General features: G+C 38.0%; 1 protein-coding gene across 8 annotated transcripts in view; it reads right to left on the bottom strand.

Annotated features, from left to right (window-relative positions):
- The window catches only part of Grm7 (glutamate metabotropic receptor 7), an 886,003-nt gene that overhangs the window by 402,989 nt on the left and 464,777 nt on the right, over positions 1 to 18,237 (bottom strand). For all 8 annotated transcript variants that reach the window (XR_005874148.1, XR_001196215.3, XR_005874149.1 and 5 more), the window contains one exon: positions 13,149 to 13,303. Coding sequence is in view for 4 of the 8 variants with exons in the window: in XM_040738573.1 (XP_040594507.1) it covers positions 13,149 to 13,303 (155 nt within the window). In the remaining 4 variants the exon portion in view is untranslated. The remainder of the gene's footprint in view (positions 1 to 13,148; positions 13,304 to 18,237) is intronic.

Here is an 18,237-nt window from a genome sequence, read left to right as displayed (position 1 = left end):
ATGAATCTTTGGCTTTTGTGTAAGATGAAGTAGTAGCTTCAGGCAAGTGGAAGCTAAGTACATTCATTTAAGCTGCTAGTCAATCCTCAGCCCCTTTTGCTGTACCACAGACAGTCTGATCTCCTTAAGAGAAAGTCAAGTCATATATCTCAGAAAGTCCTGGCTCTGCTGTAGATTAATGTCATGGCTTTGAAAAGGATCACATGGGAGCCAGGATACAATAGCGTTTTCTTATATTCCCAGAATTTTGAAAAGGATACTTAAGGTACACACTCAAAGCAAAATAATGTTCTATATCACGTAATAAATAGCACAGTACAGTTGGGCCTTGGAAACTCTTCAACAGTGCCTTTAGAGTTACAGGAAGGTTCACTTTAACTTTAACATTCCAATTAACCTAGCTAACACACCTAATATCATTAACACTGTGAGCCTGAAAAACACCCATTTCTTAATTTATAAAGATTGTGTCCTCTCTTTTCCAAATGAGGAGAGATTAAGAAGCAATCAATTTGTGTTAAAGAACATTAAAGAAGCCCTTTCAACCTCCCAGAGTTTATATAATGGCTTTTCTCCCTGCCATCCACTTGGACAACTTAATGCTCCTTTAAATTCTCATATTTGCTTTACTTTTATATTTTTATTTAGCTTTAACAGACTTTAGTATTCATATCTTTTTGTTCAGTCTGAATTCAAAAGAATAATTCTCTTTTTATTTATGTTTTTGAAATGTGAGGTGGGGTCTCATATACCTCAAGCTTGCTTTGAACTCTCTGTGTAGCTTAAACTCTTGAGTCTACTATCTATTTCTCATGTTCTGAAGCTTCAGGTATGAGTCACCAGGTCTGGTTAATTATGGTAAGAAAGCAATTTACTCACTGATATGCATCCCCAAACCTCTTGGTTGCTTACAGGGAAGATTACAAGCTCTTGGATGGGCACAGTGCTAAAAAAGGGAGGGATGTAGTCTATACTTTCATTTGTTCACACACGAACCAGCCAATACTCTCCTAAATGACACTACTGTTACTTATATAATTGGATATGGTCTCATATTGTCCTTTGATCTCTCTATGATTGGATTAGTAAGACTTCCAGATCTCGCCAGCAAAGTTTCTCGGTGTGATAAATGGTGGTGAAGTCACTCACAAGAGTCAATGTGCAGAGCCTAAGTGTCAGAGGAATTATCAGCTACTAAAAGAGCATCTATATCAACCTCTCCCCAAGGCTCAGGGATCATCAAAACAGAGGAGCAGAAAAACTGTAACAAACAAGACATCAGGGAGGACTAGAGTGAAGCAGTGTCTTCTGGATATTTCAATAACACTGAACTCATGACATCACAGCAGCTGTGTTTGTATACACAAAACCAAGTCAGTCAACATTTGAGAATGGAGTGGGAAATAGTTCATGGGCTCTATCAATACATGAGGAGCAGAGGTTGGCTTTGCGGAGAGGGAGTTAGTTTTCTCTAAGGGTATAGGTCCTGAGAAGTCTATCATACTCCAGAGGATGGCCCTATATCCATGAATATGTGGTCCAAACCAATTGGAGTCAATGGATTATTAAACTTAGCTTTTATAAGAAGACATATAGTTGGGACAGTGGGGAGATGGAGAGGATGCATGAGGAGTTAAGGCAAAGAGCTGAAAATGAGTATGTTCAAAATACATTGTGCAGAATATATAAAGAATTAATGAAATATCTACTTAAAAGTCCATTGCGTTATCAAATAGAGATCACACAACTATGCCTTGAGCAGGAGACTTGAGGATGGTTTAGGTGATATTTGTACTGGGGATGAGGGACTGTAAAGCCAAGGAATTTCAATGTGTACATATGCTTTTGTTTCCAGGACACCTTTTTTTAATTTGGATATTTCTTCCTTTTAGCCTCAGGTTTTTGTTATTGTTACTGTTTTGATGGAGACTGTTTTACTATTCAAATCTGTCTGGATTCAAATTAGATGTCCTACTGCCTGAACCACCCTAGCACTAGAATCAGTTTCAGATTTTCAGTTTCATGTTCCTCCACCCAATTTCTTACTTTTGAAACTTCTGTAATTTTGTCAGTTTTTGTACCTAACCTCTATTCAAACAAAACCAAGATGCATATTCTCATTTTTTCCATTTAATGTATTACCTATATTACTAGAACTCTGCTATCCCTGTGATTTATTTTTCCTTTTCCTTCTTTTGCTTAGATAAAAGCTTCTGTCTATCTACAGCAATATTGGGGCTTTTTATCTCTTTCCCAACACACACACACATACACACACATATATATATATTTATATGTTATACATATATATTATAATTTATAATATGCATTTCAAATAATGAGTAAGTAGAAATCCTGCTAGTAAATGAATACAATTGTATACTTTTGCTTAGGCATTTGCAATGTCTGTACACACTGTTATGCCTTCAGATATAAAATCATCTTAATGTTATAGAGAATAGCATTGCTACTTCTTGTGCAAGCTTGTGTAATTTTCCACATAAAGCAGCACCACAATCTTTGATTCACATGATAGTCTGTGATGATGAATCTTGTTTCTCAATTTGACTGAATCTGCAATCAGCTGAGAAAGATGGTGCCAGATGGGGTTGTAAAAGCATTTTCTGGAAGGATTAACTGAGGTGAAGACGATCCTGCAGAACAGGTTGCACCTTTTTGCTTCAGCCCAGATAAGAAGAGGTCCAATGTGACAGTTGTTTATTTTGTCCTGTTAGGTCTACATATCTCCCTCACTGGTGAATGTATCTTCTCTTTTCTGCTGTGTCTGATGCTATTGCCACAGTTCACTGCCATCAGAGTTTAGCTTTTAGTTTTTCCAAGGCAAAATGAAAACTAGTGGCTCTCCAGGAATCTTCTAGGGCTTCTGCATAGAAATGGGACTACTAAGGCATTCAGCCTCAAAGACTGAGCTGCTATTGAACTCTCATTCTGTCTGCATGTACTTGATCATTGCTGAACCAATCCAAAATTATCATTTAAGATAAAATAATAACTTTCCTTTATGATAGTTACTCCTTCCCTTGGTGCTCTTTCTCTAGAAATACCTGAACAAATATCCTCATCTTTAAGGAATAACATTGAACTAGTTTTCCTGCTAAAATATTTACTCATATTTATTCCCCTCTTTCATCTGTGATCATCATATTAGATGTGTGTTGTATCTGACTTGTTGCATTCTATATCTCAATATTTGTGTTCCTAGTTTATATACTTTTTGAGCCTGTAACATCAGTGTTTACATAAAATTTTAATGGAGAGAAGGTGGCTGTGTAAATGAACTTACAGAATTTCCTTGTTCTCCTATTTAATGAGGTTAGGTCAATAACCAAACACATTGATAGAAAACAGCAGGGATCATTGCATACCAGGGACAAAAGAGTATAAAAGCCAGAGATGATTACAAAGAGGATAGTGTCTGCTGCATACAAAAGAACAGCTGTGTTGCACATATATCCTCACAAGGGTTGTAAGCATGACAAGATCTCAGGGCAGACCAAATCCTAACAAGGACAGGAGAGTTAAGCACAAATACTAACCAGTAGTCAAGCAGTTATTGGCAAGTGATAGCTGTTGGGAGTATGGAAACCCTAGTGGAAATCCACATATCCAAGTGTATATGCAGGACTAAATGAGGGGTGGGGGTGATCCAGTTAGTAGGAAAGTAAAGTGAATCTGGAAGAATTAGGGAGAATGCAGGCAAATATGATCAAACAATATTGCATGAAATTCTCAAAGAAATTAAAAAAAACAAGCACTGTGGACTGTGGTCAGATCAATATGTTTATGTTTGTTGATGCTTGCTATATATTTCCTCATTGAGCAAAGTCCCAGGCAATTAAAGATGGATGGAGTCATCATAACAAAACAGAAGGCAAGAGTCAAGACAATTTTGTTTATATTGTCATAGCTTTGATTTTATGAAAAGCAAAAATGCATTTAACCTTGATTTAAAATCATGAGATGCATTTTCCCCAAAGGCTGATTTTTCCATATTGGGCTCAAAAAGTGGGTGGATTTGCTTGGATATTTATCTGTCGGTCTCTCTGCCTGCCTGCCTGCCTGCCTGCCTGTCTGTCTTTTTGTCTATTATCTTTTCTTTCACATATCTCAGATGTAAATCTCACTGAGAAAAACATCACCATTTGTAGGAGCTAATGAAGTTGTTTTGAAGTAAGACCTTCTTGTACTCACTATTTAGGAGTACAAGAAGCAAAATGTTAGAAGCAAAATGACACTGATTCATTTTGTCAATCATTTTCGCGACCAGGTCACTGGCATTTCCCAAAACTCAGGCACCTTCCCACAAATAGCCCAGCACCATAAAGATAACCCATGGCTTAACAATGCCTCCCTAACACCTACACTAGCTGGTGAGATCTCCTGCTCTCTCACATATCAAATGCTCCCTGCCCCTAACAGCCCCCTGCCCCACTTCCCAGCATCACCCTTCTAACAACCTCTGCCCCATGGCCAATGCCACATTCCCCTATTTAAGCCTGTACAGAACTTTCATTAAACGGCAGCTTGATCAGAAGGTCTGTCTCGCTTGTATCTCTTGTCTCATTCATTCAGGGTTCCCATGGGCTCAAACCCATTGTGCCCTGCTGGCCAGGGTGACTGGCACCAGGATGCCCAGGCCAGCCTGTACTGTAACAACAGGGAATTTTGGAGGTGAAGAGCTGAAGGTAGTGTGAACATACTTTCCATGGAAGACATAACTGGGGCAGGGAGGATGGCTGTATATCTTAGTTAATAGAGCCACATACATGTAAGCAAAATTAAGGCATATGTTGGCTCTTCTGAATACATAGAGAAGCTGAAAGTTATAGAAATAGCTTGGCTCTAAAGCTAGAGGACTATTGCCAAATATTGGTGAAATTCTCTAGATTTGTCAGGAATGCTGGGCAGGCAGCCCAGCCATAGTTGATCCTTCTGCGGCTCAGATTCTGTCACCATTAAATTGAAATGAAGAAAAATGGCATGCTTACCTATAAGGAAAAACAAGGTCTCCTTCTCTGTAAATGGAGAATGAATAATACAGAGGGACAATAGTGGTTCAAAAGCTGATGTCACAGAGGAAGTCATGTTGAACTAAAATAGGATTTTATATTGATGCGTACATTATGAATATCTGGGGAGATGGTTCCTCGAAGTGGGTAAATCATTTGCCATAGAAGCACAAGGACCTGAGATCAGATCTCCAATACCCAAGTGAAAGCCAAAAGTAAGGGAGGCATGTGCTTGCAATACCAGCACTTCCTGGAAGAGGTAAAATGATCCCTAGAATTCTCTGGTTAATCAGCTCAGTTGAAACCAAGAACTTCAGCTTTAGAAAGAGACTTCATCTCAAGAAATAAGGTAGATAAGTGATCGAAGAAGACATTCACACACAGATGAATGCCCTACACATGTTCATACACACACACACACACACACACACACACACACACACACACACACACACCAATGTCAACCTAATGTTCAGATGTTGGCAAAACATACTGAAAATATCAACCTAAAAGCTAAACACATGACTAATCAACTCACTTCTTTAAAATTTAACATATATTTCAGTCAATGTTACTATGAATGTTTGCAAAATATTCTCTCTCAATATAATCTGATAGGAGGAATTTACCAAGCATGGGGCTGGTGAGAGGGACAAAACAAACACAAATATGATGCTGGAGAATGGAATCCGTATTTGTCCTTCTAAAATGTGTTCAAATTGTCTTTTGAGTTTAGATCCTTCATAACTTTGTTCAAGTTCAGCATGTGAGTGAACTCATTCCTCCACACTTTCTTAGCAATGGCATTTTGAATGTATACCCTCAATATTATTGTTCCATCTGCTGTGGAAATAAAGCAGGGTTTTTTTTTGTGATAATGCACAATGACAGTATCCCTATATAGCTGTGGTGTTTTTCTCATGGCACTGTGAAAATCTTCACTTTTTTTTTGGAGGGAGGCATAGAGATTTTTAGAAACTACCACTGTTCTATCATGTTGGAATGTCGTATTTAGCAACATTTATTCTCTGTTTTATTGTTTGGGACATCTTTTTTTATGTGTATGTGCAGTCAATGTGAATGTTTACGGGGTTGCTGTGTGGGGTACTTATGCATGTGTAAATATGTGTAGAGTCCTGAAAATGATGTCAGGCATGTTTCTGTCTTGCTCTCCATTTTTATTATTGAGTCAGGATCTCCCATTGAATCTCAAGCACCTTGCACTGCTGCTTCCTAAGTTCTGCGATTTCTGGAGATAGTCATGAGAGTCTGCCTTTTATGGGGGTTCTAGGGATCAAATCTCTGGTCATCACACTTGTGCAGCAAGTATTTTATCCATTGAGCAATCTTCCCAGTGCCTATAAGGTTTTATTTGTTGTTTTCCTTTTGCTTTTAAGAAACTCATAAGGCTGTTTTTGGTCTGATATAATAAATTTGTATATATATATAATAACATCCTCCTTTCAAATATTTATAAACCCCACAAATAATTAGTAATTTACTAAAACATAATGCCCATAGGGATAGTAGCCATGAAATATAGACATCATATCTATGTGACATCTAGGGCTTAGGAAGAGAAGACACAATTGAGGCCCTAGAATCTCTTATTAACCCAGACTCTACAACTCATTCATAGATCCACAAAGTCAATGGGTGGGCATTCTAGCCCATCCTCCTTGCAACTGACTCCATTCTCTGATGCCAGTTTCATTTTGAACATCTAGTGGAATCTCCTTCCCAGACAGGACATTTTATGATATATTCCCAGTTTTCCTTTCAGCCATATCTTATATCAGACCCTTACATGGCCTGTGAGTCTTAATACACAAAGGCAGATAATAATTTAAAACTTTATTAAATTCTACCATTTCCAGTAAAGAGCTGCATACAAGATAACAATCAGATACTATCACTTGGAGACAAGTGTGAGTTACTGGAGATGGTGTGCATGCAAGTTTTCCTCACCATGTGAAGGACTGAATTTCACTGTATAGTGGGGAAGTATAGTAGTAGAAACATGGTTATAACACATCCACATTTAGGAAGCAATGGAAGACAAATGCTGTTGCTAAGCTTGCTTTCCCCTTTCTATACACTGTGCGACCCCAAACTATAGAGTGGATGGAGCTACACACATTCAGCATGACCCTTCCTACTTTTTTAAACAACTTATAAAAATCCCTCACAGACATACACAGAGATGCATTTCTACTGTTATTCCATACCCATGCAAACTGAAGGTCAAGGTCAACCATCAGAGCAAGACAACTCAGACTTTATCAGGTGTGACAACAACAAAAGACAGTGCTACAGTTTGTGTCTTCAGTGTTCCCCTATCTTTGCCACGTTTCTATTGCCAAGCTAAAGTACCATGACCAAGGAAACTAACAGAAAGAAAGGAGTTTATTTGGGCTTACAGTTTCAGAAAGTGAGTCTATGACCACCATGGTGGGAATCATGGCACTAGGCAGGCAGGCAGCCATGATGCTGGAGCCATCTCTGGAAACTTAAATCTTGATTCACAAGTGCGAAGCAGAGAGATAACTGGGAAAGGTCTGTGTGGGAACAAGAGACCTTAGCCAGAGGCCCACTTCCCCATCGGCCTGGGAGCAGACAGCTGTAACTGACCACGGAGAAGACATGTTTACTAAAAACAATCCAGTGCCATAAGAAATGTTTACTGAAGCAATAAGTTCCTGATAAGGGCTCACCCATGGGAACACCCTGACCTTGATCTTTCCAACGACTAACTGCATCTTCCTGACCCCCTACCCCTGCCTCTGGTGTCAGAATGTATAACCAGCTGGGGTAAGAATAAGAAGAAGCCTTCTTTCACTACCAACTGGTCTTTGTGTCATCAATCCTGACACCCTCTACAGAGATCCTCAGTCACAGGCTGCACGGGCATGGCAATTGGAGGTCCCACCGAGATGTGAAAGCGAAGTAAGTGGACTGGATCATCCCTTTTGCTGGCCAGGGACAGATTGGGGAAAATGAGAAAACAAACAATGGGGAATGGTCTTGGGAAGCTTGAATTACGGTATCAAGTAAAAAAGTTACTTGAAGAACGGGGGACTACAGTCAAGGCTAAAACCTTGGAAGGTTTTCTAAAATGGATAGAACAAGTGAGTACATGGGTCATTAATGGGGGAGGCTTAAGTGTCCCAGATTGGGAGGAGATTTGCCGTGATCTTCAGAGGGCCGGGCGTTGGTGGCATACACCTTTAATCCCAGCACTCTGGAGGCAGAGGTAGGTGGATCTCTGTAAGTTCAAGGCCATCCTGGTCTACAGAGCGAGTTCCAGGACAGCCTCCAAAACAATACAGAGAAACCCTTTCTCGAAAAACAAATAAACAAACAAAAAAGTAAAATAAAATAAAAAATCTCCAGCCTTTCACCTGATCTACTGAGGTCAGGAAAGCAAAGGGGAACTGAGAGATCGCCCTCAAAGGCTGGCCAGCAAGTAAGGCTACGAGGGTGTATTGCAAAGGGGTACCAAGTTAAGAGTACCAGGTTAAATCTCCAGGCCTTTGCCCAACACCAAGGTTGGGAAAGAAAGGGGAACCTGAGAAGTCACCCTCAGCTGGATGGTGGATTGAGTAAATCTTAAGGCTTTTTCCTGAGGGATCATCCTCAATTGGAGGATGGATTGAAAATGGGTAAATTGAAAATTGGTAACAGTTAGTAAACAGCAGATTGGATTAGAAAGAGTACTCAAAAACTTCAAATAATTATCAAAAGTTGTTTGGGACATAGTATTGTTTACAATCTTTAAGTGATTTTCAGAATGCTTTGGGAAATACTTAACGGTTATATCCTTTTTTAAAAGGCATCTACTAGTAATTTAGATAGTGATTACAATTCACCTAGATAGTTAACTAAGGAGGGTAGACAAATCCTTCTACTGTTATAGTCCAGCATCAACAGATGTTAGCAAACAGTTCAAACAAAATTTTAAAAAATAAAAAAGGGAGCCAGGCGTTGGTGGCGCACGCCTTTAATCCCAGCACTTGGGAGGCAGAGGCAGGTGGATTCCTGTGAGTTTGAGGCCAGCCTGGTCTACAAGAGCTAGTTCCAGGACAGCCTCCAAAGCCACAGAGAAACCCTGTCTCGAAAAACAAAAATAAAATAAAATAAAATAAAAAAGGGGAGTAATGTCCCCAGGCCCCCACATGATTCATTATATAATGCACTCCTCATTTTAAAATTTTTAAAATGTGGATGCCAGTGAGCAACCTGCTACAGACAGATTCTGGCATGATGGAACTTGAGCGACTTTTGCTCAGGTCAAATGGAGACATCCATGCACTAGACAGTGGAGAAGACCCGATTCTGCCCTAATTTGGGGTTGAGGGCATGTTTGTGTTTTCTTGCAGAAAAAGAATAAAGCTTGGCAGCTGGCAGAATATTTGGTGAAATTCATGGAGCAGAGTAAAACTGGACCTGAGACCATGGGAGCCTGCCCAAGCCAGTTCGAGTGAGATCTCCTAAATCAGCATTCCTGACCCTTGATGTCATCAAATCTACAGTCTGAGAAAAAAAGGAAACAGTCAGTCAGTTCGAGATTTCCAGTTTCTCAACAGGCCTGCTGGATCAACCTCCCGGACCCATGAGTTTTCATCCCCAAAGCCAATAAAGAACTGGAATGTTAGCAGTTTGCCCTTGACACACCTTGAAAAAACAGAATTCATTTTGCCAGTTTTTCCCTTTGGAGAAAAAATGACCCATTTAAAATAACTGGACACTGGTATGGACGATGATGAGTGGCAAAAGCCCCTTTTCAGTATTTGAAAAGGACACAGCCACTTGAAATACCAGCCTTGGTGGTTCCTGTTTCTGGAATCCTGCCTATGCCAGTGTATTTTTCTGGAGAAATGCAACTTGTCCTTATGCAACAAAAAAGAGACTTTGGCATCACTGCTGCTGTTGTCGCAGCCATCACCATATCTGTGGCTGCCGTGGCCAAAATTGGAATTGCCCAATCTTCCGCCAAAGAAGAGACCTTTAACAGCCTTGCTGTTAGAGTTAGCAAAGCGCTGTCCATCCAGAATGTGCTCAATTCACATTTTCAGTTGGGGTTGCTGACGTTAAATCAACAAACTGCATCACTACAGGAACAAATTGATGCTCTGTGGATAGTGCAACAAGCCTCTTGTTCACATTTTTATCATGCTACATGCGTAACTTCAATGAGTATATCTAATGTATCTGTGCAAGTGCACCTTCTAAATGCTTTCCTGATTGGATCTTGGAATGATATTTTTGTAAACTATATCACAGATTTGGCCCATCAAACTGTAACTGTAAATCATACGAGGATTACCCTTGTAACAGAGGAAGGCTGGTAGAATGCTATGGCCCAGATCGTGGGATGGATACAGTGAATGGGAGGTGCTATGTCAATGGGGGTCCTGGGAGTGGTGGCAGTGGCAGTAGGCATTCTGGCTTTATGCCTAGTTCAAATGTGCCTTGTTCCATAGGCAACAGATCCATCACCAAGTATTGCTCATCTTAGCCTATGGCAATCCCGGTAGCCATGAAGTCTGGCTATACATGATTCAAGGATGAGGTTCTCTGATGATGGGCAACCTGTGGGAAGAGACCTCCAGCATAAGACAGGGTCGCCAGGTCCCACAAAGATGGATAAGGGAGGGTGACCCTACTTGACCTAAGACAGGAGTGCCTCATTTGAAAATTAATAAGGGGGAATTGTGGGAACAAGAGACCTTGGCCAGAGGCCCACTTCCTGATCATCATGGGAGCAGGCAGCTGTAACCGATCACAGAGAAGACATGTTAACTAAAAACATGTTTACTAAAAACAATCTGGTGCCGTAAGAAATGTTTACTGGAACAATAAGTTCCTGATAAGGGCTCACCCTCGGGAACACCCTACCTTGATCTTTCCAATGACTAACCGCCTCTGCCTCGTCCTGATCCCCCACCCCTGCCTATGGTGCCAGAGTGTATAGCCAGCTGGGGTAAGAATAAAAAGCCTTCTTTTACCACCGACTGGTCTCTGTGTCATCAATCCTGACACCCTCCACAGATTCTTGGTACCAGGCTGCGCAGCAGGCACAGCAGGTCTGAGCTTTTTGAAACCTCAAATCTTACCCTAACTTGGGCCTAAGTATTCAGATATACCCTTGGGTGAGCATTTTTTTCAAACAAATAAGCCCACAGAGGTCTAGATAGTAAACTGAAGTCATCAGTGGCAATGCTCTTGAAAAGTGGCAAAAAAGGCAAAATAAAAAGTGTACTAAGTAACCCCTAGTAGGAGACTTTAAGGTCACCCTAAGTGCGCCCATTAAGAGAAATTTAGAACACCAGGCACCCCTATCTTTCATTTGCCTACAAGCAAGTGTTCTTTGCCACATACTTCCACCATAGTATTCTCATTCCAGACCTCAAACAAAGAGAAGAAGCAAACCCTGAATGAAACCTCTACTCCCATGAAAAGTAATAAACCTACTCTCTATATGTTACCTCAGGTTTTTCTTAAAGTGAAGAAGTAACAGGCACATATAGCTTCTATGCCAAATTAATATTCAAGGAAATGCCTTTGGGTAAGTAAAAGCTGGTTAACAAATAATGTGATCATGAATAGACTCGAGGGGAGCAGAGAATCTTCCAGGTATCTTGTATCAGGAAAATGTTGAGCAGAATGTGATGAGTTCAATAAGTTGAGAGAGTAGAATTGCTTCAATAGTCATTAGGCAGCTGCCTCACTGCATCTGTCCCCTTTTTTCTCCAGTCCGCATCTCTTACTCCTCACTCTCCGCCGAGTTGCATTACCTCATATAAAAAGTCCTCTGAAGTACTGCATCATAACTCCAGGATAATATCCACTCAACCTGCTTTACTTGCTGCCTCAGAGCCCAGAGCAGTTTCCATCATCTGCACTCTTAAGCTTCTTTCTGACTATTTCACCCAAGTCTGGGCCTTTGAGAGACAGGATATGAAATTTCCCCCATCTTCTGTTTATTTGACTTTTATCACAGAACAAATGTACACATTTATGAGTGAAAGGGAATAGAGATAGTTAAACATTCTATTATTGTGGCACATATGTAAATTCAGTGGCCTGTTTTGTAAGATCAGCTCTGGGCATGTATTAGGGGAATAAATTAATTCAAAGCCTCCCAAGGGAAACTCAGAGGCGACCCATGGGATTTTTATCTCCTCAATATAATATAGAAAAAGACCATTGACAGATCGAGGCACAACGTGATTTGTTTCAGAAAATCTACACAGATGCTGTAGACTTCTGGAGACAATAATTACTTATATTGGAACTGAGAAAAAATAGAAAGAAGGGCAAATATTAGTTCCATTGAGTAAGAGTATGGGGTTCAGTGTGATGTGAAAAGAATACTTGAGGAAATCTTTGGAAGGAAGCAAGATTCACCAAAAAAGGACATAGACAGCAGGCTATCAGAAGAGAGGTGTTTCCATTTAGACTGAACCTTTCTTTGCACATTAAAAAAATTAAGTGTTGCCAATATATTTCAGTTACATGATGCTAACACCAAGTAATATCATTTCCTATTAATGCCCTCAAATGTCTTTTTAATAGCAAAGAAGGAAAAATTAAAAAGGGAAGTGGCAGAAATGTAGGAAAGCAAGGGAATACCGAGAAAGGGAGGCAACGCTGGTATCTACAAGGGTCACTTCCCTATACTCACAGCCTCTGGAGGAATCGCAAGATGTAACAGGCATGCTGTCCCTATGGTTGTCATGCTAGAAGCAAATGGTAAATTACAAAGGGAAAATGTTCTTTCTAAAAATGCAGTGTTGCTGTACACACACTCGGATGTGTTATTGTTTCAATTCTTAGTGATGGTGATGATCTCTTCTCAGAAAGCTCTTCAGAGTGAGAAAAGAATCTATGCTAATTGCAACATTACCATGAAATAATATAATCTCTACAAAAGACGGTTGTCAACAAAGGGAACAGACCAGGTGTACAGCTTTATTTGCAACCCATTGCTCCACTCTGGGAAACACACTCTATGAATCCTGTAAAAAGATGAAACTCTCAAAAGACCTCAGTTTGGGTCGTCAAACAGCATGTTATTCCCCTCTTCACACATTCCACAGCTGACAAAGCACATACCTTCCACGGTTGCTCTCTTAGGCTGGATGGTGATGGCTCCTTCTGCAATATCTTCATGCTGATGAAGTGGGTTGATTTTGGATCCCCAGCTGTCTGACCCCACCCAGAGAAAATGGCCCACTTGGTCAGCTCTTTTGGCTGCTGCTAGGATCTGCCTATGGAAAGGAACACAAAAGAGCATATAGGTGTAAAAGTTGAACATTAGCATCTTCAAACTCAAATAGAACCAAAGGAAGCTCTGCAGTCTCAAAACGTAAGCAATCAATAGCAAAGGATATAAGGAACTGTATACTACATTTGTAAAGAAATTCATAAACCAGCAAAAATGTCAATGCTCTTTGAGTAAAACAAGTGAAAGATGTTAGAAATCAAAGAATAAACTTGCTTCTAATTTAAATTAAATAAAAAATTTGAAAAGAAAGACACATGTAATAAACTAGAGATGCTTATTCACAATTATTAGAAATTGTGAAAGAACAACTTAGAAAAATATTCTAAATGCCTTTCTCAAAATGTCCAAATAATATCTTGTTTTACTTCATTTTGTGACACTGGAATTCAGGTAGAGCAGTGAGATAGTAATAAACCTCATTTCTAAAAAGTACTATGTCAAAAGAGATGATAGTTCTCCAACAATTTATTAAAATAAACATAATTCTACTGTCAACATGAATGTTCATTTCCAATGTTTATAGATGAATATAGTTTGCAAATGTCAAAAGCAACAAGAGAAAAAGTATGCAAAGGAAAAATGATACTAATGAGAAAGTTATCAGATTAGGATTTGGGAAAGAGGTGAAAATTGAGAGATGTGCACATGCACACATATATCCACTTACATATACACACCTGCATACATATACACAAATACACATACAGGTATACCCACAAAAACAATCCCCCACACTCAAATTCTCATCAGTCAGGACTTTCAAAGTTCAGGTTCCACATAGGTTCAGAAGTAAATCAATAAGGATGTATTTTAAGACAACATGTGAGACACTTAAAAACTGGGATAACATTTTCTCTCTCCTAGACCAAAAAATGTACTAGAAATTTTCTAATAAAATCATAAGAAATTGTTCTCTAAAAGTGTGAACATCCAAGCAACAAAAGGCAAAGGAGAGATTGTTGTGTGAAGCAAGCAAAGAAGTAGCAATGACTGAATATATACCTGTGTATTAAGTACTGAAAGGCAAGAGTACGTAAAGGGGCTAAACATCTACTTTAAAAATGTCATATTAGAAGGAAAAATTATTCTGGATTTTTATCTACCCTTTCCAAAAAAATGTACAAATATTCCAGGAAGGAATCAGTTAATGCAGTAGCCAATTCTATACCTCTGAGACTCCTTCATTGGATAAGTTCATGTCTATAGCTGGTAAGTTCCTATCTCAAGTCTCCACAGGTACACAAGACCCCAATGAAAAAAAGAGAAAAAAATAACAATGAAAAGGACACCAGTGTAAAGTAGGGGAGAAATGAAACAGGAGAAAATACAAAATAGTAAGTTGATTTAATTAAGGTATATAAGGACAACAACAACATATGAGAAAAACTAAAAACTAAAAATATAAATAAGAACTTATATATTGAAATGAAAAATCACAGTTACTTTTGAGAAAAAGCTAGGAAAAGTAAACTAAATGTCAAAAATAAGAATTCTAAGGTAAGTATAAGTCTACATGCAGTCAATATTTCCTGAACAAATGTGTAGCAAAAAATAAGATTATTTTAAACAGTAGCTTTTAACTATTGTTCATAAGACATTTCTAGAGATCATTTTATAGTTTGTTAATTATTTCCCAATCAACTGATAAGCTGAGAGAATGAATTTGTGAATTAAAAAAGTAAACTTTTGTAAAAATAGAGGAACAAAACATTATAAAAGTACTAACTTTGGAAATACTGAAAATATCCTATAAAGCTGAGACGAACTAAAAAAAAAAGAGAAATCAGTTTAACTCTTAAAAGACAAAGGAGACAATGATGAAAATAATAATACAATAATGAGAAGTCTGAAAAAAATCTTTTAATTCAGAATTAAACTATTTAACTCATAGTGAAAGCCAATGCAAAGAGAATTTTCACATGTGCCCAATGGTTCTTGTGATTCTCTTGACATGGTAAAGTTACACTGTCACATATGATACAAATTAAGAATTTTCCAACTTATAAGTAACCATCACTGTTTACTAAACCATTTGGAGGGCAAATATTGTTTAAATAGTATGAGTAAATAGTGTCAACCTGCCAGCTATTAATTATGGGAATCAGAATACGCAAAAATGTTTTTAATAAAAATGATATATCCTTTTAGTTTAAGTGCACCCCATGCATGCAGATGCCTTTAGAGACCAGAAGAATGTGTCAGATCTCCTGCAACTGCAGTTACAGGCAGTTGTGAGCTGTGTGATGTGCACACTTGTTCCTCTGCAAGAACAATAAGTGCCCTGAAAAGCTGAGCCATCTCTCCATCCCTGAAATAGTTTTCCCTCAGTTTATCCTTTTAAAAGAAGTTATTCAAGAATGTGCTCCAGCAATGTGAAGGAGGGAAATCAGAATAAAAATCTTTTGAGAAGAAGAAATCAGGAGAGAAGAGAGAAATCAGGGCGGGCAAATGCTAACAACTTAGTTACTGGTTCCTAATTATGAATGAGTTATGGAGTTCTCAGAAGGGTGTGTCCAAAAACCTCTAAGAATTGCAATATTGACTTATGAATCTGGAATAAAATGGATGTATCTGTAATTTCAACCAAAATAGGAAAATATTAAAACTATTTAATCAAAACAACTAAATAAAACATTATCATATTAACTTTAGGTAAAACAAAAATACATCACAGCACCAAAGGAAGGAATTTTTTCGATTCCAGAGAGTTTGGCATTTGAATAGTACTAATACTATAAACACTAATTTTAATACACTAGAAAGATAGAATGAAGATGTTGGGATCTTTGAAGTGATTTATATACCTTTAAATCATCTGAGATGTAAATGAGTGGACAGTGCAGGAAATCAGTAATTTTAAGCTTCCTTTCTGTTCATTATGCAGATAAAATTAGAATAGTTTAAAGAGTTGAAATTGCTGCCCAAGAGAAAAGAGATAGAGATTATGGGTGGCAGGATAGGAAGAATCCTTTTGCATTAGACTGTTTTTGTCGTTTGTAATTAAATACACAGGACTGGTGAGATGTCTCAATGGACAAAAGTACTTGGCATTAAACCTGAGTACCTGAGTTCAATTCTTGATGTCCACAAGATGGAAGGCCAGACCCCAGCAGAGGCTGTTCTTTGTCCTCGTGACTGTATTATGCATGTGCACACACACAATAAATATTGTTAAAAACAATTACATATGTGTATACACATTTCTTAAAAGAAAATAATGGGACTGTGAATAAAAAATGCTTGCTTGTGTCAAAGACTTTAGTTTAAAACACAAAAGCAATAACTTTTTAAATATGATTTTTAATCCCTGTATGATGAGAACTGACCAATAAATACATATGTTTATGTATGTATTTGTGTATGTGAACATACACGTATGGTTCAAATACACATTTATATGAGATCACAGGAAGATAGTGATGATAACTCATTGCTAAATTTTTTGGAGAGATTATTGATATCTGTCAGATGTGGGAAAGAAACCAAGAAAACAGGGCAATACCAGATATATATAAATAAATTAGCACTTACTCAAAGTTTGGACAGTGACTAACCTCTACTGTGAGTCACAATTGATCCATCTAGATAGACTCTGTGTAATCTCCATACTTCAGGAGAAATCTGGACTGTATGTACAAGTTCCTTGCAAATATTAAACTGTGTTTAACTAGAGTCTGTCTCTGAGTTCAGAAGCTACAGGTCTTTTTAAAAAATAGTTTTAATTATCACTTATAACCATTTACTTTGACTTTTAGTTTTTCCACTAAATTGGGTGAAAAATAAATTTACACTATTCTTTTATTTTAAAAAAAGTTGTTTATTTCCTAAGAGATTTACAATGGGCACATTTTGCTTTTATGTGTAAAATTTTATTTTGAAGACAGATTTTATTCTTCTTTATCCAAATTATCAATACCTATGACTGATTCAGAATTTAGCATCCCTTCAAAATTGAGATATCAATGCCATCTTATTCGTGTTCTCAAAGTATCTGAAGCTAATGTTGCAGGAAATGTCAAATTTTTCATCTCCAATGTAAAGTTTTGAAAAAAATTAACATTCTGGGGATTCGCAATCTTTAGATGACTCTGCCTTTAGGATCACATTCTCAAAGAAACATATGCAGAAGACTTTTTATCACTGAGCTCAGAAACAAAGATGCTAACACATGTATTGTAACAGAATAATATTCAATACTGAAAGTAGCTACATTATAATAAATATGCATACTTTATGAGGGGATTATGTACACTGTCTATTCAAAATATAAGCTACACACTACAGGACAAAAGTATTATAATTTTAATCACAAAATTGTCATTTTAAAACTCAATATAGACATACATTTCTGATGTATCACATATTAGCAATTGCATAAAATAGGCAAAAAAGATTTATAAAGTGGTTGACAAGACTAATAACAACATCAGGGGGAAACTGGAAACTTAAGACCAATATGAAGAAAACACAACCTCACAAGTAACTAAAACACAAAGAGGAATAAGACAACCCAAGAGTGATGCAAACAGCATTGTCCTAGGAGAGAAATCATGCATTTAATCATTATCCAAAACATTGTCCCAGAGAAGGGCATATATGAAAGAGAACTTGAAATAGACAAAGAGAGTTCAGTGAAACACTGCCATGAGCAAAAGACATGTGGAAGAAGCACCCAGAGCATGCTGCTAGGTCTGGATCAAAACACTTAAGTTGACAACTACATATGTGCTGAATGTAAGGACTAAAATTATAAAACTTGAAAGAAGGTTTAACACTATTTTAGCCCTATACCTACAGTCTTAGCAATTAGAGAAAGAGGCAGGAGGATCATGAGTTAGAGGCTAACTTGGGTTATAAACTAAAACCCTGGAGTTGGAGAAGATGGGAGAGAAAGTGGGGGAAGAAGAAAAAGCAAAT

The sequence above is a fragment of the Mesocricetus auratus genome, unplaced genomic scaffold, assembly GCF_017639785.1.
Source record: "Mesocricetus auratus isolate SY011 unplaced genomic scaffold, BCM_Maur_2.0 Super-Scaffold_100676, whole genome shotgun sequence".
Classification (NCBI taxonomy): domain Eukaryota; kingdom Metazoa; phylum Chordata; class Mammalia; order Rodentia; family Cricetidae; genus Mesocricetus; species Mesocricetus auratus.
The sequence above is the reverse complement of the archived record's forward strand: the minus strand, read 5'-3'. Positions and strand labels throughout refer to the sequence as shown.